This window comes from Accipiter gentilis, chromosome 7 (assembly GCF_929443795.1).
Source record: "Accipiter gentilis chromosome 7, bAccGen1.1, whole genome shotgun sequence".
In the NCBI taxonomy this organism is placed as follows: domain Eukaryota; kingdom Metazoa; phylum Chordata; class Aves; order Accipitriformes; family Accipitridae; genus Astur; species Astur gentilis.
Window position 1 is genome coordinate 4,278,117 of NC_064886.1, and position 27,484 is coordinate 4,305,600.

At 45.5% G+C, this 27,484-nt stretch overlaps 1 protein-coding gene across 2 annotated transcripts in view; it reads left to right on the forward strand.

The window, feature by feature from the left end:
* Positions 1-398: 398 nt before the first annotated feature.
* Positions 399-27,484, forward strand: part of BICDL1 (BICD family like cargo adaptor 1) — a 49,640-nt gene continuing 22,554 nt past the window's right edge. For both annotated transcript variants that reach the window (XR_007506793.1, XM_049806663.1), the window contains exons 1-2: positions 399-746; positions 5,454-5,669. Coding sequence is in view for 1 of the 2 variants with exons in the window: in XM_049806663.1 (XP_049662620.1) it covers positions 399-746; positions 5,454-5,669 (564 nt within the window). In the remaining variant the exon portion in view is untranslated. The remainder of the gene's footprint in view (positions 747-5,453; positions 5,670-27,484) is intronic.

The window sequence follows — 27,484 nt, forward strand, 5'->3', positions numbered from 1 at the left end:
AAAGCGCCGTGCCCCTTCGGAGCCGCCGAGCTCCCTCCTTGGGCTTTTCAGGCCACGCCAATGCTTCGGGGGGATTTTTGGCCTGGGCCTGCAGCAGAAATAGCGAGACCTGATGGCAGCAGCCGGCTCCAGCAGGCACAGCAGGATCCGGCCACAGTTAAGAAGCACGAAACCTCCACGCACAAACACACGGCGTCCCCCCGCCCCGCGCTCCGAGCTGCCCCGTCCCTGCGTCGCCGAACGCGGTGCGCGGGCGCTGCCGCCGCCGGGGCCCGACGCCGGGGGGGGGGGGGGGGGGGAGGCGGGGGCCGGGGGCGGCGGCGCTCCCCGCCCAGCAGCCGCAGCCGCGGGCCGGGCGCGGGGGGCGCAGCGGAGCGGCGGCGGCGGCGCGCAGGGCCATGTCGGCGCCGTGCCTGCGCCTGCCCGCCGCCGGGTCAGCACCGGCGGAGGCGGACAGCGCCGGCGGCATGGAGCCGCCCGCCGCCGCTGCCGCCGCCGGGGCCGCCGCGGCCGCCGCCCTGGAGCTGGCCCTGGAGGAGGAGTTGGCGCTGCTGGCCGCCGCCGGGGAACCGCCGGAGCCGCCGCCCGCCGCTGCCGCCCGCGACCCCGAGCTGCTTTCGCTGATCCGGCAGAAGGAGAAGGACCTGGTGCTGGCGGCGCGGCTGGGCAAGGCGCTGCTGGAGCGCAACCAGGACATGAGCCGCCAGTACGAGAGGATGCACAAGGAGCTCACCGACAAGCTGGAGGTGAGGCCCCGCCGCCCTCCTCCCTCCCTCCCTCCCCCCCGGCCCGCAGCGCTCCGCAAGGGCCCCCGCTTCAGGGCCGCGGTCCCCGGGAGCCCCGTGGTGTGTCCCCGCGAAAAGCGGCCCCTTCCCCGCCAAATGCCGGGGGCGGCAGGCAGGCAGGCACGGCCCTGCCGGGCAGCCCACGGAACTCCCTGTGGCCGTGATCGGGAAGAAAGGGGTCTAAGAAAACCCTCTCAGGCCTGGGGGAGGCAAATCTGCTGTTCTCCCCGCTCCCCGCCTGCGAGCTGCCGTATCGGCCCGGGGACGGGCTTTAGCACCTCGCTTCGAGAGGCTCCTGGGGGGGCCGTTCTGCCCCAGGACCCGGGTACCACCTGGTCAAGGAGATGTGCACTGTGCTCGGCTCACGTCTTAACGGAAATGCCTCGGAAGTTAAATTTATACAGCAGGTACTGAGCTACAGAGCATATGTAACCCTTACGCTTAAGCTCTTGCAGCTAAGGCATTAGGCATGGCAGGAGATAAGCCCTAATGATACATCTCTGTTAGCTGGTTGCTCTGAAAAATACCTACAGGTATCTGGAGAGAGCTGTTTGCCAGGACCTCAGTGGATTGAGATATCTATTGATTTTTAAGGATGAAATAGAGCTATTACAAAGAAAAAGACTTGTGCAGGCAGCTTTTTTTGGAACAACTCTCTCGCACAACTATGTAAGAGAGCCACTCTTACCCCCACTCTTCTTCTCAGAGATGCTCTTGAAATTTTAATTCTCCCAGCAAGTAATACTGCTTAGAAGGCTGAGAAAAAGCCTCTCTCACCTTTCTGGACAGAGTTTGAACAGTGCTGGATTAACATTCAAATTTCAAGTCACAGCCCTAGACCAGTTCTTTCTGCACAGTCCTGCATATTCCTGTGTTACTTCCTCACAGACATGTCTCAAGTTCAAGAGGATTTGTAAAATTACTGTATGGCCTTTGTTCTCCTGACAAAATTCCTCTCTATTATTACACTTAGCACTTTACCCTAGCTGATCGCTTGCTCTTTGCAGGGAAGTCTCTCTGCATTTACCATTCTGATAGAAACAATAGCAAAGGTGACATTTGCTCTAATTGTTGTTTATTGGCACTATTTATCAGATTAGAATTTCCCAGAGTATTAAAATTTGCCAGAGCAAATGTTTTCAGGTTGATCTTTAAGCAAGAACAGACATATGAGGCGTGCTGACGTGGTTTTCCTGATGAGTTGGAGTAGAACCTTTCCTTCTGTTAAAGCAAAAATGCACAAGTTTAGGTACTTGCTGAGCTGCCTGTTAGGGAGTTCAGGAGCCTCAAATACCACTTGCTGTTTGCAAAATGTAAAGATGAAAAGGAGAGAGGAAAAACTGTGACTTCATAGTACTTTAAATAACATCCCCCAAATGTTTACCTCTGCTCTTATGGGCCCATTCAGAAGGTGAATGAAGGGATGGTAAACACAACCAATTGTTTACATCTTTTCATCCCGTTACTACTGCTCTAACTTTCCAGTTGAATAACAGACTGCTATTTTTCAGGCTACCCATCTGATAGGAGTTATTGTTATCTACTTAAGGGTCAGATTTTTTCCACTGTGTTTGGCAGATCTAAGACAGTGATACTTCACACAAAAAATCAAACCTGAACATTAATCTTCTACAACACAAGCCTGGTAATCCTAGCCTCTGCCGATTAAATGTTGGCCGCCTCCTGTTGCCACTGAAGTGAACAAAATTTCACAATAAACTTTTCAATTTTGGAGGAGCAGGGAGGAAGGACCCACATCTGTTACCTCCTTCCCTGTGGTAAGAACTTTCTGATGATGACCAGAAGCAAAGTCTCATCTGAGACCCTTGGTGGCAATTGCATTTGATACAGTGATGTTTAAGGAGCATTTAGGAGAGATTTTCTCCCGGTTAGCAATTCAAAGTTGGTTACAAGAGCTCAGTGAAGCCTCTCCATTTCCCAGCAGCCAATGTGCTGGCATGCTCCTCAAGTGCTTTGCCTCAAGACTAAATATGTGCTAGTTTTGTGGGTTCATTACTGAAGTGCAGCATTCCTACCGTACACCTACTCTGGCAACTCTTTCACTTCACAGCCTGAATTCAAATTAATTTCTAATCATGGAATTGAAGTCCTGTAATAAATTCTGATATGTGATCCTAGTCAGTTTTATCCTCTGTAAGGGATTAAAACAGCTAATACCTCCGTTCCTCTGACACAGAGAAGCTTGCCGTGTCCAAGCTGGGAAACTCCCCCTTGCTCTCATGTCTTTAAATGAGGACCAGCCCAGCTCAGTTAAGTTGAAGAGAAGCTGTTTGCAGAAGAAAACATATTTTAGAAAGCAGTACTGTGTAAAAATCAGTGAGCAGCTGGTGGATGGAGTGAGACTTGGAAAACAAGAAACTCCCCTACTGAGGACAGCAGTTTGCCCTGTCATCACTACATGCAAAAAACCCCTATCCAGGTCTGCAGCCATGCAGGTGCTGGGATGAGGGCAGGTGAGGGGAGACAGCTGCTGGGAGAGGAAGAGGCAGGAGGAATTGGTCAGCACGTCCAGTCTGGTTTATCCTCCCTCTTTGCAACAGCCTCTCTGTGCCCCACTGCACTGTTCTGGTTTCTCCATCACAACAGAATAAACTTGATATTCTTTGCTACCCTCTAACTCCAGCCTGTGTGATGGCCATTTATTGGAGCTGTATATAGTGTGGATTTTCTCTTGCAGCAAAGGACTAAAGTGGTTTTTAAATGATTGACAAGGCTTATCTGTGCCTTCTAAATCACATTTGAGTATGTCTGGGGAACTTTGGCTGCAGTGCTCCTCCTCAGTAGGCTGAAGTTTCATCTTCCATTTAGAGAAGGCCCTGGATCTTTCTAAACGTTGCCTAGCAGTGAATGAGACAGAGCTATAAAAGACAGCATTTTTCAGTGTGCTGCTAAAAGTGAAATTGTGGCTGCTCCAGCCACACTCAGGCTACAAACAAGATTTCTTTGCAATGGTTGTCATGGGCCTGGTGCTGGGATCTCATGCCTGCCTATTGCATTAAAAATAATTGTAATAATACGTAGCACTCTCATTTGCAAGGGGTGCTTACTCTTTTAGTGTCTGAAACACAGGGAAATACTTTTGCTTTGGACCAGTGTTTTTAATCAGCCTTCCCTTACATTTGAGACTTTTCCAGAAAGTCCTAAATTTGCAGAAGGATTTGGAAGGACACAAGCAGGGTGCTGCTACACTGCGCTGGAAGGAGCATAGGAAAGGATTTGGAGATAAGATCAAGAAAGAGAAAACATGTATCTTCTGCAGAGCAAGAGGTGGAAGATTAGTGATAACGCAGGCTAGAGGGCTGCTGGACAAGTGGAGAGCTTTGACATTCAGACCTGCTCAGGAAGGTGGCAGAGATGCTGCAAGGGAGGCTGTGTGTCATCAGCAGTAGGCACCCAGGGGAAACAGCCACCTCACAGCCTGTGTTTCTAAAAAGCAATAAAAAGCCACTTCACATAAATGCAGTGCAATTTTCTTTTCCTCCTAGCAGGTTTATTTTCCCCTCCTATCAGAAGTGGCATGAGGATTGCTCACTGGGGGATGATACCCTGGGAAAAATGGGCAGGCACTGCCAGTGCTGGGCCCAGTGGGTTTCCATTCTTTGCTAAGATGCATTCCTAAAAGGCTGGTGAATCTGATAGAGTAGCAGCAGGTTATTCTGGGGGACAGAAGACAATGAACAAGGAGAGGGCTCCTGCTCTTCAGGTTTCCCTGCTAATCTTGGGACATGCCCATGTCCCCAATTTGTGACTGTTCTGCAAGTATGCACATGGCTTCAGTCACCAGGGGAAATTCAAGCTCAGGGTTTCAGAGCAGGGATTCTTTCAAATGGGCACAACATAAACCTGTTTTGACCTGATTTGCAGCTCTGATTCAGTGAAGCCCTCATTTAACTGAGCCTGTAAAACATGCAAAAGTTCCACCAGGTTTGTGCTGTCCCTCGTTTTCCAGCCAGTCTTAAGCAGAGCAGAGTCTCCAGAACTGAGACTGGTTTCTAAAAAAACCTGCAACCCAGAATGTGCATGTATGGAACGTCTATAGAAACTACTTCGTTGCATCCATTGCCATTCCAGAGTGGACTGCATCAAACAATAGAGTTACTGTGCACTATCAAACTACCAGACAACTAATTAGGTCAGGAATAGAAGGAGCAAATGGATAGATGATTCAACTCTTGTTCGTAAGCCCCATATGACAAGAAAGATGCCTCATCTAGATTCCTCACCAGCAGTAAGGATACAGTTTGTGTAGTTTTGACTATAAAGGCAATTTTTAAAAGAATTATTCCACTGCCCACTGAAATATTGCTTTGGAGTAAAGCTAGGCTCTGCTAAATCAATTGGCCTGCCTGAACTATATATTCTGCCTATTGACATGGGCCTGCTTTACTCTTTTGGCAGTTGTTTCAGTAAAAATTCAATGTGCTGATCTCCAGAGGCCAAGGACAGGCCAATTGCTGAAAATGGAAAGCAAGTTTAGTGCCAGTGACCTGCCCTGACATGGGATTGCCACCTCCATGGCATTGTCATGCTCTAGTACCATTCTCTTTCCTGCACAAAAGGTTTCAGCCCTAAGCATAGAGGAGGAAAAGAAGGCAGTGTTCACTTTTTTCCTCCCTTCCTAACCTCATCTCCCCCCCTGTTATCTAGCACCTAGAACAAGAGAAACATGAACTAAGGAGGCGATTTGAGAACAAAGAAGGAGAATGGGAAGGAAGGGTGTCTGAACTGGAAAGTGATGTGAAACAGCTGCAGGACGAGCTGGAGAGGCAGCAGGTTCACCTGCGTGAAGCTGACCGCGAGAAGACACGGGCCGTCCAGGAACTCTCCGAACAGAACCAAAGACTCCTGGACCAGCTCAGCAGGGTGAGTCACTGCAGCATGGTGAGGGCAGGCACCTGGCCGCCTTCGTCATGGGAAAGGCTTGCAGCTCTGCTATGAACCAACTTTCGGGTAAATAAGTGGGAAAGCTTCCTCTTTAAGGAAAAAAAAAAAATGGTTCTGCATCTGGTCAAATTACATAGATGTCCCTATAAAAGATGCTGTCTTTAAACTGAATTTTACACCTTTAAGGAGTACTGCATTTCACTGGCAAAACAGTTATGTTTCTGGGTTGAGTGGTCATTTACTGCATAGATGTCTCGCAACTGTTTTTTTATCCAAAACTGATTTAGAAAATCTGTTTCTAATTTACAAATAAGCGGAACAAATGTAGCACACAAGAAAAAGGCTAATCTGTGACAGTGAGGTGAAAGGCTTTTTGCTGGCCTCCCTTTTTTGACATGCATCGGCTATAATGTTGTAGAATTGAACATACCATGTCATTCTAAGACGGTGTGTCCCTACAGATAACTTTGCCATGGTCAGATGTGTGAGAACCTACTGAAATTCCTTGGAATGGCATGTTTCAGAAAAGAGCTTAACTTGCATCTGAATGAAAGAGGATTTATAGTGGGGCTGCTACAAATCAGCCTAATTGACCAAATACTTCCAAGCATGGGTTTCTTTTTGACAGCAAAAGACTTAACAGTTTCTGCCTTCTCCCCCAGAAGTTAACCTGTCTTCTAGAATTAAGAACCCTGTTTTTTTTCTCCCCACTGGACAGTTAGTACAAACCATAATTTTAATGCCTGAGAACACAGTTAATCTACCAGATGAAAGCTTTTTCTTCTCACCAGTTGCTTATCCCCAAAATAGCATAGAACAAAAACACACACCACAGACTCACATGGAAGAAGCCCATCTAATGTTGTAAGAGCACATTTCAGACTAGATTCTGTCAGGGCTGAGTCTCTGGGGCTGACACAGGGATTGGCTAAGGGATGGTCCACCTCGACTAAAACACTAGGACCAGAAGACTCTGAAATGGGCCAAGTGTACAGGTCTCTTCACTTGTCTTTACTCGATCTGACTATGCAGTTTTCCTGTGCCTCTGGAGGTGAGAAGAGCAGGTCTTGGGTATAACACTGTACTGACACTTGAGGAAATCATTCCTCATTCTGCTGTAGATTTTCTTGTCACGTACTAAAAAAGCCACTTAGTCTGTGGATTTGTTTTAATGGGCTTTAAAAAACAAAACCACAAACCCAAAAAGACCCCCAACTTCCTTAACTCAGGAACACTGCTAAGTTTATCCATCTTTTTAAAGCAATATCTCCCTAGAAGAGCTAGTGAAGATCTTTCACCTATCCTCTGCACAGAGCATATTTCACATACAACACAGATGAAAGATTCCACCCAAGCCCTTGCAGAGCTCCTGTATTTTGTCAGGTTTCTTACCCAGGGCTAAGAACTTGGCTCCCATCAGATTTGGTGACCCTTAATGATTTTCTGTGTATGCATGATTTCCATCACTGACTGGAAAATGTAATATTTGTTATGGTCCCAGCATAAGCACAAACTGAAAGATCAGTCTAGGAGAGGAATACCAGACAGCTTGCTTTGGGCTTTAAACCGCATGGGATTATCCTGACGTGACACTCATGCTACAGGAGCCTCTCGCAGCCCAGATGCTCAGACAGCCGCTCAGCTAAACCTTGTGCAAAGGAACCACCAACTTAGGTCTACCAGCATGCAATGTCCACACATGGGTTTTGTTCCCTCGACTCCCTATTACTGCCAGAAATAGTCTTCATCCACCCACTTCAGAGTTGCAACATTCTGGGAAAAAGTTGAGTCTTGGTGCTGCCCTCCCTGCTCCAACCCAGCACTGCTCCCAGCTTGGAGGAGAGGACTGTTGTTCTCCAGCGCAGACAAGGCAGACTGATAGAGACAGCTAACGCTTGCTGAGGCACAATTTGGTGCTCGTTGAGTTTGTCACCTGGACAAAACTTGGTAGTAACTCAAATATAGAAGTGGATATAGCAAGGGTGTAAACAGTCTTCCTAGAATCATGAGAATCTGGGCAAATTGAAACACAGTTGGGAGTGGTCTGTTGTCATTCACCCAGGGCTTTAGTTGAGGCTTTTTAAAATCTCAGCATTATATTAGCACTTGATTACTGGGTGCTTAGTATTACACGTTTGCTGCTCCATAGCGCAATCGCAGCCTTATTTGTCTGATCTCTAATTCTGAAGAGGTTATGCATGTAATCCTTGAGGCAATGGTAGTACTTAAACCCTGCACCCACATAGTTCTAGCTCCTGCTAACTACTTAGACTTTCAATAAATAAAAAGGACAAATATAGCTGCATGGATGTGCTTGCCTACAACCATATTGCCATAGGCTGGAGTTTTGCTAGGGATCATGAACTGAGCACTGGGAGAGGAAAAACCCTACAAAGAAGTGCTGTTAGAGCTGCTGTGAACTTTGAGGTGTTGCTGGTATCCTCCTTGCTTTCCTGGTTCTGTGTTTCGCACCTGCATTTTGTGCCACAGTGGGTTGTCTGGGAGGAGAGGGTTATGAGAAGTCTGGGATAAGGCAATGAAAGCCTTATTCAGAGTGTCAACTCTGCCCCATCTGACACTGTATACCCTATTAGAGGCTTCACTCATAGGGCAGAAATACAGGTTGCTCTCTGGTACAAGTCAGTCTACACTAGTAGGTATTAGCTCTTTAAATTTGAATTTCTACAGTTTTTAGCAATAAACACCTCGTGGCCCAATTTCACAATATTTGAGTATCTCTCTCCTGGAGAAGGTATTCCCTTGGCACTAGACTCTATATGTCAAATGACAGTCTCGGCCTCATGAGCTATGAACCCACATGGTCCTGCTTGCTCCTTATGGAATCCCTGGGCTTCAGCCCCTTTACCTCAAAGCAGGGCAGCATCCACTATCTCCTTCATCCTACCCCTCCTCCTTCCTGCTGCTATGATATTCTTTCACCGACTAATTAAGCTTTAGGACATTTTTTTAACCCTGCCTTCCCCAGAGATGAAAGGCCAACCCAAGCACATATTTTTTTCATCTAAACCTGACACAAATGCTAACCAACCAAGCACACAGTCCCACACACCCACACAAGGATAGCAAAGGGACCTAGAAAGCTCTTCTTGCAATTAAAGCATGGGACTGAAAAAGTCCATCCTCAATTCTGGCAAAGACTGATAAGGAAAACTCAAGGATAGGGATTTTAAGTCTGTTCAGTCTCTAAAAATGGGGATAACTGTCTTGCCTCAGAGTTGCCAAGAGGCTAAAATAAGGTCTGTAAAATGATTTGAGGTCTTCAGATAAGATGATATAGGAGAACTTTACATATCTAATAATAGTAAGTAGGCTATAAGGAACTTTGCCTCTCTTGAAATACAGCCTTTGGTGTGGTTCTGTGCTTTTTGCAGAACGGAGGTACTGCCCAGGGCCATAACAGTATTAAACCATGGGGAAATTAGGTGGGCTGGACTGGGAGCTCATAGTGAAAGACATGATTCAGATGCCAAAGATCAAGTTTAAGAACTCCATGGTAACCTTATTTTTTAATTTGCTAAGTGATGATTAAAATCCTGTCTGCATTTTGATTTGATTTCCCTTCCCTTGCCTCAGCACAGCAAAGCATGTAGTAACTCTCAGCAGTGTGCCCACACCAAGCTAAATGCTGATTTTACCTAGGAGAACTGCAGAGCACACTGCAAGGAGTATGCCAAGGTACATACCACTCACCATAAATGCTCAAAGATAAAGTATAGGAGTCAAAGTACAGTTTTGCAGAGAAAGTCAAGGCTTGATCACGTGTTCTGCTTCCATCTCCTTCAGTCTCTTCCATCTGTTTCAGTTTGCCATTTGGAAAAAAAAATCCTATGCTTTCTGTCCTTTTATGTTATAAAATTTGGAGGGAGTTGGTATAGGGAAAGGTCTCTTCTTACTTGTGCCCACAGCACCTAACACAGCAAGAGTCCTGTCCCCACCTTTGGGCTTCTAGGAACTACTAATGCAAATAATAATAACAAGCAGCCCTCCTCCTATAATGAGGCAACATTACTACTTTGTCAGGAAGTGAATGAAAAAAGACTTTCACACTGTTTCTAGGTGGCTTCACCAGATGGCTTTCCCACACATTTCCTGCTATCAGGCTCTGGGCTTCTGTAACTGTTTGCTGCATGTAGCTTGGGAGAGGATATATCCTTCCCAGTTCAGTTGGGCTTCTTGTATGGTACATAGAGCACAAGGAAGTAATTTCACAATGTCAAGCTCAGGTAGTTTTTGCACTGAAAATCTGTTTTCAGTGGCAGGAAGAAGCGTATCATCTCGCACCGCTGAAATAGCTCTTTGTGTTTCGAAAGGAGTGCTCGGCTGCCACGGCATCCCTCAGAGGGGCCCTCAATCACCAAGTTCGTATATTCACTCAGCATCTAGTGCCAACACACTGCTACAAAGAATGAGGTGTTTCAGCCAATCCCTCTGGTACAGCAAGAAAATGATCAGCCAGCCCACAAGTCTCCAAAGGAGCTTTTATTTGCTAGCCACAAACCCTTCCTTTCAGAAATACTTCAATTGAAGGAGTTTTGTTTCTAACTTTACACTGCAACATGCGGCGTAGCTTCAGAGGACTGGCAGGCACTGCCTGGTTTTTATTTGAGAGAAACGTGTTTTCATTCAAAAATTAGCTGACCATATTATATTACCCTTTCCAAATCACTTTTACTTTAAATACATCCTTTTGTGGTCACCAACACACTTACAAGAGAGGCAGCTCTGTTGTCAATTATTGATTTGAAGAGATTTTTCTGAATGGCTGTTTGTTGGGTCTATCAGCATAGGAACAATGTTCATTTTAAGAAATCCAGACTAATCATTTTAAAAAGTTACTGGAACAAGAGTGCTGGGCAAGATTCACTGCTTTTGCCATGCTAGAGATCTGTAGCCATTACACTAGGAGCTAGCTTGTCTTTAATTTCTTATTTTATCTGTACAGATGCTTAATACAAGCCTCCTTATGTTTCCTGTTTATTAAGTTGTCTCCAAAAGCCCAGCAGGGTATATTGGGAAACTCCATGCTTACTTAGCACAGAGGCAAGTAAGTCAGGCTGAATTTAAGTACTGCTTCAGGGGTTTTATTTTTAGACAGAAGAGGATCCTGAGTGGACCTAGGCTCAAGAAGAGTTGCTTTGACTAGTCCCACATTTCAAGGTGCAAATCAGTCACTACACTGAATTCTTTTTCACAAAAAAGCCTCTACTTTTTGCTGTGGCTCAAACGGTTTACTGGACCTATTCAGTACGGAGTAGCTTACTGTAAGGAACTCCGTACTAATCTACTCAGTAGTGCATGGAGTCCTGCATAGTAAATCTTGATCTGCATCACCTCTGAGCAGTCTAAATTCCATGAAGGGGGGAGATTGTACAAGAAAAGGCAGCATTCTTCCCTGTTGAAGGGGCTCGAGTACCTGCTTTTCATGGCAGCTTAGGTAGGGCTGCTTACTCCTTGGGGGTAGGCAGACAGCCCTTCCAGCATTGCTTTGTGCCTGGCATAAGGCACACTTATGTTGCACATGGTGAGGCGAGAGGAAAGCAGATACCAGCACAAGACAGAGCCAAACACTGAAGCCAGCAAACCTCTCATTAACCACATCAAGCACTCTCCAGCTCCCCGCACCTCTGGATCATCAGCAGATCCCAGCACCACATAACCAGATCCCTGATCACCCAGTGAATACTGATAAGCGCACATGCAGGAAAGGCTCCTTCTCACCAGCTACTTCTCCCCTAGCAGAGTGCACTTGTTAATAATTCAGCTTCATGCCACATCAGGACTGGAGTGCCGAGCCTTTCTATGCTAAAGCTGTAAATATAGGACGTGACGGCAGCTGCGTGTTCTTGCCTGCAAAGTCCTTCAATGAAATGATTCAGTGCCCTAGAAGGTAATGAAGAAACATCTTGAGGCCACTGCTGAGTGGCACTTACCCACCATCCATCTGGAGGAAGGGAGACAGGCAGGAAGAAAGGCTCAATCCTCTGCTGAAAGTCTGGCCAAGCCTGCAGCACCCATTAACCCCATTTTAGGGCACCCAGAGCTTCAGGAGCCAACTGGAACAGGGCCATCTGGACACTAAGGCATAAATGCAGCAAACACCGAAGAAATAATTTCAGCAAAGATGAGGGGGGCATCCCTACAGAGTTTGCCCAAAGATTTTGCACCCACCCATTTCATGCAAGATTTTTACCCTTGTATCCTTTGCTTTAAGAACCAGTGAGCAATGAGGGAATGGGCAGAAAGCAGTACACAGAATAAAACAGGGATACACACTGCTACTGAACCACAGTGCAAAGCCCTCTGTATGGAAAGGGTTAAAAAAATTACTATAAAGGCAAAAAAAAAAATCATGTTACTATTAAGCAGAATCACATAAATAGCTGCTCATTGGAAAAAGGATAGCATCAATCAGTCCCAGGGGCTGGGTGGGACCCTCATCCTCCCTGGGGCAGTGGAGCAGGGACCCCGCCATCCCCAGGGACCCCTTGCTGGTTGCTAGGTGACAGCACACCACGGTCCCAGCTGGTGACGTTGCTGTAGCAACCGGGTGTGATTTCTGTGCTTGTAATGCCGTGACAGTCAGCAGACACGCAGGGAGACGCACTTGTGACGTCCGAGGCAGGCAGGCGGGTGGGTGGGTGGCAGAGGCCTGTCTGTCACCCCCGTGGGCTCAGCTCACTGCCGGGATGCGACCCCGGCATCTGCCACTTCATGAGCCCCCAGGTGCGTTTCCTTGCCCGTTCACTGGCAGTTTTTCCCTCAAAATCACCCCGGAGATCTCCCAGCCTAAGGCAGCCTGTTGTCCACACCACCCACAATGAGCTTTTGAGCCTGCTAGGGGAAAGGTAAACATTTTATTTCCTTGGTAAAAAGAGCCCCTTGTGAGCAGGTCAGTCAGCCCACACAAGGGTGACTCCACCAGGGTTTGGCACAATGCATCTCCCACTGTAAGTCCAGCTCGGGGAGCACAGTGCAACAGAAATTATTATCTGCCAGAGCCACTTAATCTCCACCCTGTGTATGGCACATCTCACATCCTCAGAGGCTTGGGGTGCCTGAATGGAGCAAGAGAGACTGGCCCCATGAGGCACCCCCAGAGCCCAGACTCCCTGCCCCCCACACCCTGGGCAGCAGAGCAGCAGGGAATGGGTGTCCAGAGCACTGTCTAGGACAAACATACGTAAGTGTTAAGCACCTAGTAGTCAGCCGTACACTGCTCTTCCCTGCACTTCAGCTGAACCCAGCTCACAGCCCAGCTTTCACCTCTAGAAAGTAGTTCTGGAAGAGATTTTGAAGGTTTCTGCAAGGCTTCTGCTTTGAGACATTAGCAGCATCACTAAGCCGTGAACATCTGAAAGCAGGAATCCAACGTGAAACTGAAGCTGAAGTTGTTCTGGGATGAGGAGATAAAAATCTGAATGAGTCCCTTCCTCCCCTCTTGCACTGCACAAAAAATTTCAAGTGGCTATTCCGTTTGGGTCCAGGTCTTTATGTTTATAGGAATTGTTTTATTATGCAGTAGCTCAGAGGTAGGACCATGTGGGCAGAAGAGATTTTTTCAAAATATTTCTGCTTATTCACACTTGCTGTAAACACTTCCTCCAGGAGAATCTAGAAAGTAGGACACAGAAGGTGTTTGCATCCAGCCACTGCATTACCAGCTAGAACCAGAGCTAAACATGACTGAAGGCTTTGCAAATATCTACATAAGAAAAACCCAATTAAAAGCATTTGATCTTTAAAGAGCCATTCTGGGTTATAAAGTTTGCACACCTTATAATGAAAGTCTTTAAATTCCTTTTTTTTTTTTTTTTCCAAGCAGGATTGCTTTTTCTAAATGCAATTTAGTAGACAATAGCTCAAGAGGGAGGTCTCGTCTATACTGACTTTTTTGCCAGCTGTGTTAGGTGCTCTGATTACCCATGAAATCATAAAGGCCCCTTGCAAAACAACCTAGAGCTTAATCAACATTTTGTTTAGAATAGCATTTAGCAAAGCCCAGTTTATTTTGAGAACAGGATGAGAAAGACTCTCTTGCTGACTTCTGATGGATGCTGCAATGCAATACAGAGCTGGCTTATGCTTGGCAGTACCACCCATGGGGATGGGAAATGCCACCATAGATGGTAACAAGCAGCAGTCTAGAGGCGAGAGTACAACAGGAGACAACTGACAGATTAGGACATAAATCAAGTGACCTGCATGACAGAGTGACTGGGGTAAAAGGCTGCTCATAAGTAGGCCAAGAGAGCATTTCATTTGGAAGAGATACAGGTTGACAATATTTTCGTTAGGTATCCTGTAAAAGCTCAGTTCTGTAGCTGTAGAGATTTGCACCAGATTTCCTTCATGGACAAGATCCCCATCGGTATCGGGTGGGGGGGTGGGGGGAGCATGGGGAGGGGACTGCCAAGATCAGAAGTGTTGGGAACATTTCCATTAACTGTTTTCACCATCTCCTAACTATTCTTCCCTGGAAGGTCCTAATGCTGAAGGATATAAAGAACACCTTTAAAAGGAAGAATTACTTTGATAGTTTCAGCTGGGTTATGATTCTACCAAGACTAGCACAGTAATGCAGATCTGTAAGAAATGTAGAGCTATAACAGAACAGTTACAAGATCTGGGGATATATGGGTGCCTAAAGCATCCAGCTCACTTGAATTTGCCCTTTAAATATCATTTACTAGTTCCACTCTTGCAGTTCATCTGACCTAAAAAAAAAAAATAAATATCTATTGTATTTTGTCTTTATTGCTTCTCCCTTCCCTTTTGTCCCTCAGTCTTTCTCCCCCTCCTGGATACATCTCAAAAATCAGTTGAGGCTTAAGTTATCACTGGCCTCAGGCCGGTAGTTGTCTCTGCAAGTTTGTTCCTTAAGCTGATGTGAGACCATGTTATCCCTCAGTTCCTTTGGGGTTAGCTTGGCCTCCGCTTTCAGTACACCCAGAGGGGAAAATTTAGCCTTGCGACTCCCTTGTTCTCTACATCCTTGGAAGTCTGTTCCTGAATCCACTTCCAGACTTGGCAGTTTATAGTAACAGGGGTGCTCTTAGAAAGCTATTCCATTTGGCAACTATTTAGCATAGGTTGTTCATGTTTATTTGTTGAACAAAGCACCCTTGTATTTGGTTGCCTACAAGCTCAGATCAAGGAAAACTGAAGTCTTCTGCAACTCAAGTACACACCAGCAGTTTTGTTGCTCACACCAGGACCAGGAGGCAGATACAAACCTTAACACTTGCTAGAGGGAAGGGCCTATACTTACAGAAGAGGTCCATAGTCCCAGTAGCTTTTGCTTCAGGACCAAATAAACACCCACAAGTTTTAGCAGAAGGGGACCTTTTGGAGAATTACTTGAAGAGTTCTCCTTTGTTTCTTTGCTTGGTTAGCAAGTGTTTTGCATAGATTTTATTGCAACACCAGAAAACTGAGGCACTGAGAGACTAGGCAATAATTGTCAGTGTAAGGTGACAAACAAGACCCTAGTAAAGGAAAAATCTCCTCTCCACTTAGGCAGACTACACAAGAGTTTGAACTTTTCTCCCAATTATACAGAATGGGGATGAATTGGGTGGCTTGTTTTGGGTTTTTTTTAAAGCATGTATTAGGAATTTAGTGAGCTATGTCCCATACTGTAAGTGTACCAGCCCAAGAAAAAGCTAGTAGTCCAGACATTACTCCTTAATAGAGTTTAAACTTTATTCTCCATATCCCTTATGTAGAGGACAATGTGTATAAGTTGTAGGATAAGAATTAGACTGGACATGAAGGGAAACATCCTAGCTGTAAGGTTATCTGAGTAGGAGAACAAATGGCCCAGAGATTCTACAAGGTCTCCATCAAAGGAAGCTTTTTGGGAAATGGCCAAGTAGTCACCAGCCAGGCAGGGCTGGCCAATTTTTGCCTTGGCATGAGAAGAACTAGGCAAAGTTAAGTCTGAAAGAGGCCTTCAGAGGTTTCTCTCTCTTTTATGCAGGCAAGACTTTCAGTAACATCAGGTCAAGTCTTCTTGCTATTTATGAATATTGAAAGAAAGAGGCAGAGAAGCCTGAAGGAATACTCACAAGAAATAAGTGATCTCTAAGGCTTTGGAACAGACTTGCATTTTCACTCTATATGGGCATAAAGTAACTGAAGGGTGAAAACAAATGTAAACAGGGGACTATTCAGAGGCAGTTTCCAAACTTTGCTTGAACATGAGCTCTTGAACAGACTCAGGTACTGAGGGATTCACACTTTCCAGCAGATTTCTGTTTAGATGAAGCCAAATGAGAAATCCCAAAATGACCGTGTTTGTTCAAAAGAGATTGTTTGTAGCCTTTAGCAGTGTGATATTTGTCCAAATAACATCTATTGATCAGCTATGAAGTTGCAAAGGGATTTCCTAACTCAAATTATTTCTGTGGTTTTTGCCTCTATTCCAGCGAGATTTATTTCCCTAGGCTTTACTGGATGTTGTACTTCACTTTGTGCACAAATTCTTCCTAAATGTTGTGCTTCTTACTGTTTATTTCCCTCTCCACCTTAGCACAAGGGACCAGACATCTTAGTGAAGACTAACTAATAAATATTCAAAACTTTAAGAGCTCAAGGCAAATGCTTATGAAATTGATGATATCATTAATACTACCCTCTTCCTGGTGGCCTTTCTGTGCCTGAAGCACTGGTGCCATGGGCACAGGCCCTGACCCTGCAGAGCTGCAGACAAAGAGGGGTCTCCCAGTCTTGGGCTGCTTTACCAACCTCTGCTGCAAGAAACTGCTACCCCCAGATCTGCTGAGCTACCCCATATTCATCTCAGTCAAGGCAAGACAGCCCAAAAAGCCACTATTCAACCTGCTCAGGCTCATCTGGCTTGTTTTCACAGTATGGAGGAATAAGCCCAGAGGGAGAGGTGAAAAGGATCATACACACTTGGGAACAGCATTATTTTTTTTTCTGCCAGATGCAATTGCATATCACTGGTGCTTTTAAAGCTAAGTAAACACAGGCACCTCAAGATCTCCTGGGCAGCACCTTGCCTTCACATGGAGCCCATGCTGGACACAGACCCCAGAACAAGCAAATAGAGAATGGTGCCATTTAAGAGCAGAACTGGAGGCAGGCAGAAACACTGCTCACAAGCAATTTTCTTGGCTGGCTGGAGTAGACAGGCCAAGCACCATTTTACATTGAACCCCTTAGAGGGAGGGCAGGTGCCACTGCAGAAACCTCTACTGAGATTGTAGCCACCGGTTTGTACAATCTAAAACAACTCTTCAAAACCCACCTACAGAGGATTAACAAGTTGATTTACTTAATTTCAAGAGGCCTCCTCCATTCCAAGCATTATCCAACCCAGTATCTCAGAGCTGCTTACCGAGATTAACTCTGGCACCATGAGACACAGCCCGGCAGCTGCAGGCTGGCTCTCAGCAGCTCCTTCCTTTCAAAGGAGTCATTTGCATCAGGCTTTCAAAACTTGGGAAATTCCTTCTGTCTTCTCATCCTTCATAATCTTCCATCAGGAGACAGTACCACAGACTAAGAAGGTCAAGTTGGGGGAGAGGGAAGGAGACAGGCAGCCTTTCTCCCTTCATTACAGGTCACTGCCTCACCTCAACACAGGAAGGGACAACTTGCCCAGTGTGGGACAGTTCCAGACCACACAGCTTTAGCGCTCCTGGGTCCCAGGCACAGGCCTCCTCCATCAATCTGCCCCTTCTCATGGCCAGGGAGCACACTGACAAGAAAATATTTTGCTGTGAAACAGGTGATGCAGAAGACTTTCCAAGCATGAACTTGTTCAAATGAAGATATTAGCTCTCCTGCTTCTTTTAATCTCCCTGAGCAGAGCTAAAGCCACCCCAGGTCAGGGAAAATGGCCTAATTGACCAAAATGCCTGTTCAGACCCACATAACAAGTAGCCCGTGATGTTAACCCTTCCCACAGCTCAGGAAATGTGACAGAAACACCCAGAGCCAGCTGGCCATGGTGCAACTGGGCTCACCCTGGGGACAGGGAAGGAGGAAACAGCTGGTTATGCTGGAAAACCATCGCCAAAGCACATACACATCTACGCCTATATATACATATACACCCCCTCCACTCTTCCTTCCCCTCACATCACTTAGCATACAAGACACTTGCATGAGGCACCTGCTAGTATTTCAAGCACGTGAAGCAGACAGTTTTCATTAAGCCTGCGTCAGCACCACAGACCAAAACGGCTTGTTTATACTTACACAGTCTGCTGATGCCGCAGAGTGCAGACAGATGGGCAGCCATCTTGCAACACCGCAAAAGCCTTGTCTGCCCCTTTGTGCAACAGTGGATGAGGCCACTGCAGGAAAAATTGGAAACGTCATGGCCAAGTTGCTGCTGCTTTAATATCACAGGGAATTTTTTTGCTTGTGTACCAACAGCCTCCCATATTCACCACAGAAGAGGCAGTACTTCAAAGGCACTCAATCACTTTTTGGTGCATTCCACCAGCATCGTTAGGCAAATGTCCATAAATACCCTTCTCACATATCTTGTCTCACTGAGATTATCCTTGTCTCCTTGGCAACTGTCAGATGATGTATAATGCTAGTGGGGATTAGCCCCAATGAGCCTTATAACCCTTGTGTAAATTTCTGCTCTATGAAGAGACCTGGCCAAAAGCTCTTCTTTCCTGGTAACATTAAAATGTTGCCATAAACAGTATTAAATCCAAGAACCTTTCAGTAAACCTGAGTAAGGATGAAAACTAATGTGGAGCTTTTTAATTGGTAGTATTTGTCTTGTCCTCCAAACAAATAAGTTTGAGACATGTAGATATACTTGGCATTTCACAGCTTGACAAGTAAAGCTGTATTTTGAATCAGTACTTAAGAGAAGGCTTGTACTGAAAACTTGGGCTCTAATATCTTTATCTCCTTTGTCCCTTGGTGCCAGGGGGATCACACTGGGAAATTCTAAATCCCCGCAAGAGCTTAACAAATTTATGCCATGCTTTAACCTATTAATTTCTGAAAACCAGCCTGGATTCAGGTCAACACTTGAAACCCATGTGCATACTCTGTCTGACACCAGTTGTACTGAGACTTTCTGCTTTTGAGCAAGCAGCTATGGGTTATGCCCTCATGCCCCACTGCTCGGACATGATCAAAGCATCAAGTCAAGGAGGTACAGCCCCAACACCACAAGCTTTCGGCAAGTGGAGCATTTTGCTGCTCCATACCATGTTTGGGCCTGGTGAGGAAGAAGTGTTTGTCTCTTGGTACCCCATTTGGCCTGCCTGGGCACCCCGAGCAGGCTTTTGCCACGCATGGTGCTAACATCACAGAGATGAGACCTGTCCCCACGTAGGAAATGCAGAGTATGCCAGTACAGGGAGCCAAGCAGCGCTGCATTATACATAAGCGTTAAGGGTTGAAGTATCTAAGTGATAAACAGCCTGTGGTGCACAAGTGACACATTTAAACTACTTCTTCCTTCTTCGGTCCATTTGAGTCTTTATAATGTCCCAGCTTGGGGACATCTGCTCTAATTCAACAGGACCAAAAAAAATATCTTTGAGCAGAGCCAAGGAAAGGAGGCTAAAAGAAGCACCAGCCTCAGCAGCAAAACGAAAACCAGGCACAGTACAGCAGAAATAAAACTATTTCTGTAATTAAGCAAACAAATCTCTAGCACAGCATTGTGTCTATATATGAATTCAACAATGTGCCATGGCTGATACCTATTAGACTAATCAACTGGAGACAGCTGAGAGAAAGGAGGGGAAAAAAGGTCTCCAAGATTGTTTCAGGAGGTAGGTCACAAAACAGCCAAGCCAACGGGTGACGGGGAAGCCAGTGCAGGCAGGGTAGTGACAGGCAAAAGAAAATCCAAGTCTTGGCACAAGCTGGTTAGCAATGATGCAACGTGATTTTGTTGCATGTTTCTGTGGACCTGTTTGCTCCCCAGCCATCTGCCAACTGCAGCGCACACCTCATCACGTGTGAGACACAAGGGGAAAAAGGGATCAGTGACTTAAGGCGGGTGATTTTTAGCACAGATAGGATAAAAGTCTTCCTAACTCACACGCCTATGTACTAGCAGTTTTTAAGAGACACCATTTTAGACAGTTCTGCACACAGCAAACACTCAGTAGATTTAGGATTGCTACCAGAGGCTTCTGCACATAGGAAAGAATTCAGCTACAGCAACAGGAGGAATAAAAACTGCTGGAAGCTGAATACCATGATCTCCTCTGTCACGGATCACATTATTCTTGCTTTTGGGCAGCAAGAGGAAAAGAAAGTTAATCATTTAGAAGCAGTGATGCTAGGGAAGATCCCAGTTTTAAATCCTACTATAGTAGCATAAGAATTGGAGCAGTAGATCAGCCTGTGCTCAAGTGCAGGATAATCTGCACACACTTGTGCAAGACAGCCGTCTCTGCTGAAGATAAAGTGATAAAAGAACATAACTGGAAAGCAATGAAAGTTGCCACAGTTAAAGTATGACCACACTGGAACAGGGCTTTCAAAATGAAGCATGCTCCAACAGCTCAGTTAACTTGTCAGAGAGACTTTGAAGCAGAAGAACAGCCGCTGCCACACCACTTTAGTTGTGTTTTACTTGGTGTACTTTAGCTGGTCTCCTGTTACCTAGTTATGGCCAGAAAGCTCATACACAGGATACATGACACTCATCAGTACTGACATTTGCTTAAAAGCACCAGAGCCAAAACCAATAGCATTTTCCCCACCCCTTCCCCTTTCTCCCAAAGGGCACCCATAGGCCTTTACACACTCTGCCCCTCCAAGACAAATCACTGAGGGTGAAATGGGGAATTTTCATGAAAGAGGGAAGCATGCTCCCCTTTCTCTGGTCATGAGAGCTTCATCAAGGATGCTACTTCTTTCCAGGCAAAGCCTCAGCCATCAAACCTTCAGCCACCAGGGGGAAGGAAAAAAAAAAAAAAAATCTTCTCAGCTTCAGACACAAAGGACAGGCTGCTAATTCTCACAGCATCTGCCAGTACAATGTTTCCCAATCTAAGATCTCACACAGTGCTTACAGGTCTCCGCACCCCAGTGTTGGTTTGCAGGCAGCCTCATGGCTTGGTTGCACAGAAACCCAGGCTGCAGATCACCTCCAGTCCCCATGTCTGCCTGGCACCTGCTTTCTGCTGCATGCCCCAGCCGAGGCTCACTGCAAGCTTGCTGTGTCTGCATGGGGTCAGTTGTCAGAAAGCAACAGCCTCAGCGTCAAAAAAAACCCGCAGCTTGAATGATTCTTACCCCTCTAAGCAGCATCTCAGACTGCAGGCGGAAAGGGCTTTTGATTCAATGATGCCTGACCTACATTTGCAAAACCTTGGCTAGAGGTACAAGTCTAAGTATAGCATGTGTGTGCCAAATTTGCTGCCCACAGCCAAGCACAGAGCCTGTCTGCAATGCTTTCAGCGGACTCCACATGCAGCTTCTCTAACACAGCTGTTGGGATGTTGCTACAAAAGGTGGGGTTTTTTCCCCCTTCTGACAGCACTCCACCTCTACTCCATCAGAAAGATAACTGAATACATGAAAAAAGGGTTTGTCACTGAGTTGGCTTCCCCCATACAGGGCTATCCATGCTTTACCTTAAGTGATATTCACAGATGCACCGAAGCCTGAAGCTCATAGAGGCGCTCTTTCCAGTCCCTGATAATGCATTCCCCTGCATGTCTATGATTTGGCAGAGCATAGTATATTTTATATACCATCCTACAGTATGTGCTGCACCCACCTTGTTTTTCAGCTGAGTTTGCTGTCCGCATCTACTTGCTTTATTTTTTATTTTCAAGCACAGCTTTTTGTAGGACTTAAAGTACCAAAATGCCAGTGAGTTTGCCAAAAGCTGTTATTTAAATAAATTCATGCAAGAACTTTTAAAAAGCTAGATTGTAGGAGGACAAGGCTCCAAGGAAAGATCCACATTCTTGTTTCTGGACCCTCCCATCATCCAGAGACTGGTCACAGCAACACCCGTGCAGTCTCTTCAGGGGAGCACCACACCTACCAGGTTGACACATGCATAAGATCTGGCCACTTACAGAAGTGCTCAGCAGCTTCCCAAAAGCTGGGTTACAGGTGTTGTTCAGAAAACTTGCCCTGAACTTGGAATACACCTGCTGTGGCTTAATTTAGCAGCTCTGGCTCATGCTGGAAGTTACTATTACATACTTGCTGCTACATACTGCTATTGAGGTGCAGACTGCTCTGAAGCCCAAGCCCCTGCCCTGAGGATCTACGACTTAAAGACCTAATCCCCTTAGTGCTTACGTCTGTGGCACTGCACAAAAGGTAAACAAGTTCTTCTGTGTTCAAGCATCTGCTGCACTGAGTCATAAGCTGAACCTTAGTGGAAACAGAGCAAAGCTGGGCTGAGAGGAGGCAAGTGTTCACGTACTTACTACATACGGTAATGTACAAAATATAGATCTGTATTCAATTTCAGCAGATCAGAGTGCTCAAATGTTATTACTAACACATTGTAATTATCTTTTTGTCAGCAGTCACCAAGAGCAAGGTCTGCCTTGTGCTCGAATTCTGCTCCAAAGACCTTATGCTCTAAACAGATCTTTTCATGCTGCCAACAAGGGAGAACAATTCAGGAATAGCTGGAGGCTGCTGAAGTACAGGAAGAAGTATTGCTAAGTTAAATGGTATCTCTAGAAGCTTTTTGTCTGCAGGTATCCAGCACAGTTCTGTTGTGTTTAGAATGATGGATCAAATACTAGCTGACCAAGAAATATTTTTAAGTGAAATGTTACCCAACAGCTCCAGAACAATACTTCAGGAAAGTAGATTTGGACTTTTTTATTTAAGCATTGCAATTGTGACATGCTGCCATGTGGGTTTTGGTTTTTTCCCCAAACTTTGTGATGGACTTGCACATTTTTATGGCACTCACCTTTCATTTATGACCCTACTGCACCTATCAGAGATAAAAACATTGAGTGAAGAGAAAGCTTTAACGGAATGGTTTGAAACCATTGTGAGGCTAATATTCACTATAGGGTTTGGGTTTCCTTATTTTTCTACAGAAAGCAGCCACAAGTTTTACTGCATAAGCTATAAGAAATAAGCCTTCTGCACAGAACATCTTCTATCTTGCTCTAGTCAAGCCAAATAAAAAAACCAACAACACCACACTTCATAGCTCTTCCTCATCTGGGTTTTGAAATAAATTCATCAAGTTGTGAAAGAAATGAGCGAACACATCAGTACTGTTTTTAAGAAACAGCCTGATGGAAGTGATTGGGAGTCAGACTTTGCAGGGGTTTAAAAGCTAATAAAACATCTCCCAGGTCAATCAACCATAAAGTTTGAATATAAATCTACATTTTATAAAATATTTTCTCTTCCTGTCTGAAGGCTTCCTGAGTGTCATTAATATATTTTAAGCCAACTCCTTTAATTTTGCCCCATCTTTTTTGGGCATCCACTCATTTCCTACATATGGGAATGGACACGAGTATTTTCGTGCACTCAGACATGTTTGTAAGTGCAAGTTTGAGCATCGTGTCTACATACAATGGAAAGCTTTTGGTTTGTATATTACTACTAAATCCTAAAAGAGTATATTCTGAGTTTAACAGGGTGTATAGATGAAGATTTAAAGAGCAGGCAGAGCTGCTAGCCTGCCATCACATATTAGATATCCCCAACAGAACTCAGCTAATTTTCTTTGAAATAAAGGAGATAGAGTGCTTAAAGCCAGAGTAAGAGACCGCAAGAAGCTTAATTGTCTTTTGCTTCCAGGCACAGACATTTGAGTTTGAACACCTCCAGGTTTAAAGTTTTAGACTAAAACAATTTCATAAATAAATAAATTTAAGCATGGAGATTGGCTTTTCTGACTTCTGGCTACCGGCAGAAGACAGCAAAGCCTCTCAGAGCAGGAGAGTATGTTATGTTTCTCTTTGCCTCCACCATCATAAGCTTCTGTTTCTTTTCTCAAAATGTTTTAATGACCAGGTTAAGTCTTCATGTTTCCAGTTCAGCTGTTTCCAAACTGGTCAGGCATTTTATATTTCATCAGGCTATCATCTGACCCACACTTATGGCTCACTAGAAATTTTCTGAAAGAAATATTTTTAATCCTTTAGCTCAAAAAATCTGGATTAAAAACCCACATCAAAGCTAACTTGGCTAAAATGTTCTATCAAGATAAAATATGCCTTTTGTCAGGGAAAATAACTTAGTCATGGAAATTATGCATTAGAAATTATCTAGGAGAGCAGACCACTGAACCTACTGATGCCAAACACAGACCATCCAGCTTTCAAACTGTACCAGTTAGCTCTGCTAAGCCAAGGCAAAACTTCAGAAACTGCAGTTGCACACACAGGTGTCAGGGGACAACAGACTTTTTAACCTGAAGGTCCTAGACCCCCTTGTGACACACTGGGCCTAAGCTGTGCTCCACTGAAATTAATGTGATGGTTCCTCTCAGCCCCAATTTAGCATCGCCAGACTTGATTATTTAAGCCATAAGCCTTTTTGCTTCCATTTACAAATAGGTAACTAAAGTGCAGAGGAACAAATGCTTCATTCAAGGTCATATGCAGCATCTACGCAGAAGTATAAAAGCCTGCTAGCGTTACACTTTTTTACCCTATTACTTCCCAACAACCAGAAGCCAAGCTACTGCCAACAAGCCCCATGTTCGGCTCTCCATTCAGAGCCCTACAACAAACGCCAGCCCTGGGAGCCACTATGCAAAGCTGTCTCATCTCCCACACTTCTTCTGCAAGCAGAATTTGCATACAGAGAGCAAGAGCCACTGCATGCCTACTTAGCATTGCATGTCCTCCAAGCACACTTTGTCCTCTGAGTTATCTCCAGTACTAATTTATTGCAGCATTCAAAGCAGCGAGCCTCCGGCAGTCCCTCCCACAGGAAGCAGGCTGACTCATTTTCCACACACTGTACTTTCCTCTCCACAAGAGCCAAATGCTTAGGTCAAGAATAAACCACAAAAAAGGGAGGCTTGTGTTTAAGCACCTTCTAAAACCTGTGCACAGCCCACATCCACTTATGAAGCTATTTCTTTCATTCAAACAATGAACCTAGCAACATTACACCCAGCTAGAGTTGCCCCCATATGGCACACAACTGTCTTTACTTCTGCTCTGAACAGCAGTTCCTAATCCTGTAAGATGATTTAGTCTAAGCTAATGGTTTTTGGCCTCAGCCAAACAGTTATCTGAGCACTTACTGAAAAACAAGATGAAGACCACCATTTTGCATTCATTTCCCTAAGCTCTTTGCCAAAGCATTCAGATGTTTGCCTTGCAAACTGGTTCTCATACATCAGCTAGCCTTATAGGAAGAAAAAAAAAAGAAAAATTACATTGCCAGAAAAATCCTGACCATCTACTCTTTCACGCTTTGCTTAGCGATGCAGCAAAAGTTCACTATCCCTACTAAAAGGATTTTTCAAGGACACTTGGAAAGAAAAAAGTAGCAGTACCTTAATGTGTCTCAGTACTAACAGCAGTTACCTCCAGCAGCACTTCTAGCCCTCCAGCCATGAGAAACATGGGAAGCAATGAAAGTCAGCCAATGCAAGCACTTCACCCCCAAAACAGGCAATCAAGCTCCAGGCGGAGCAGGCTCAGGTTTTGTGGAGGTTTCCACCACGGAGCTAAACATCTCCACACTAACAACACTTCACCTCAATGAGCAGGTGCAAACCCAGCCCCACACAGGAAAAAAAAAAACAACCAAACAAACAGCTGCTCCCTACTCTCTCTTTATAGCCAGCTCCCCCACTGGCCTCTGCCTCTCAGGTGTGAGGCATCTGAGCTGATGCAGCATTAACTCATTGCCATCCACAAGAGCCCACTGCATGACTGGGGTGTGTTGAGACGAAACTACTCACATTCTTTGTTTGTTTTATTTTAAAACTCAGGTAAATAGGAGTGAGGTCAAAGGACACACTAAGCATTTCGTACTTGTCCTAGAGAAGAGAGAGGGAAAGGGAACGGATCTGCGGGAAAGAATTCTCTACTTTCACACAAGCAATAAAGTATCATATTTCCAAAATGTCACAACTGTGGAAGTAGTGTGGATCTTAGCATAAGGTGCCACTGCTGTCCTTTATCTCACAGAATCCTCTCAGACTCAGTTTAATGCTACAGCCATGAGGCTTTTCTCATCAGTAATATGTCCTAAGCAATTCTAGCACCTCTTCTCCTTTACTCAGGCTCCTTGCTTTGGCAACTAAGGATCCTCACCCTTTAGACCTTTGATTCCCTTTTTTCTTGACAGGTCCATTTTGTGCTAAAAAAATGCTCGTTTATTTCCTCTTTTGTCCATCTGCTCTGTTGTCAGTATAGGACTCCCCCAGTCAACCTAGCTGGCCTGTGCTCTGCAATGTCAGCCTGTTTCCCACTGAAAGGAAGGCTCATCAGCCTGTACAGCTGTAACAAAGGATGTCAGGCAGCGTGCCACAAAATCAAACCCTTCTGTCTAAGCAGATATGGATTTATTGGATCCTCTGAATTAGAAGAGAGAAGGAATAACCAGGAGGAGACCTGCAGGGGTGCAAAGACCATTGCAGGTAGTTGAGTGTGAAGGTGTGTGGTACAGAGGCACCAAATGCCAGATGAGAAGTAATTTGCCTGAATTGCACTGAAAAAGTGTGAAAGACAAGGAGACAGTGTGCCATATCCAGCTTGGAATTTCACATAAATGTATGACTTCAGTGCCAGGCCCCAGTGAGGACACCACAGGCTGGATGCTGCATGTCCCTACCGTGCCCACCTCACAGATCTTACCTAAACAAAGCAGCAGTCACCTGGGGGTCAAAACCAAGAACACTAGGGAGTGGGCTGATGGGTGCTATGGCAGGTTGCAGAGATGGTTCCTGAGCAGAAAGAAACCTGTGTTAGGAAGTAAATCTTACCAGCAAAAGCTGAGCAGATATACTCACTCTGGCTACTGATATTTAATCCACCTGCCAGTCTGCTTATAGCTACTGGATATATAATAGGTATATATTACACAGCACTATCCTAGCACTTTTATGGCCTTAAAAATCCATTTTGTCTAAAAATATCCCATGGGATCGATGCTAATGGTCTCTGTTGGATGTTTACAACCAAAATATTTTGGAAATGTTGCAGGTTTCCTGAATTCTTATTTTTCCACACAACTTCTCCAGGCAGTGACAGCTCCCACACCAGGACCAAGCTGCTACATACTTTGTGCAGTTAAATTTCCCCACACCTGGGCAGTAGCAGAGTAAGGGATGAGGCAAGAAGAGGAGGATTCAGCCCCACCATATCATTTGGCAGAGATGGGGACAATGCTGGCCCCAGCCATTATGCACAACACTCCCCAGCTCCAATGTGCTGTGCTGCATTGGGCAGTGGTGGGAAGAGATCCTCTGAAAAAAGCTTAGCCAGGTCCCCCTCCTCCTCCTCCTCCTCTAACCTTGGTGCTCATGGGGCTCTTTCTCACACTTTTTACCTCAGTCATCACTGCCAGACAGTGTTTTGTCCTTTCTTAAGTACATTTTTCCAGAGGTGCCACTGGCGTCGCTGACAGGCTCAGCTGTGCCCTGCAGTGGAGCTGTTGCAGAACCGGCTGGAACCGGCTGTGGCCAGCACGGGGCAGCCCCACCTTCTCCTCGGAGAGGTCCCTGCAGCCCCACTGCCAGAGCCTGGACACCTAGATAAATAAATTCCACCTGCCACCGCGGTGAAACGCGTATTTGAGAATTGTTATTCAAACATGCACTCGTTGCATACCCTTCATAAGCT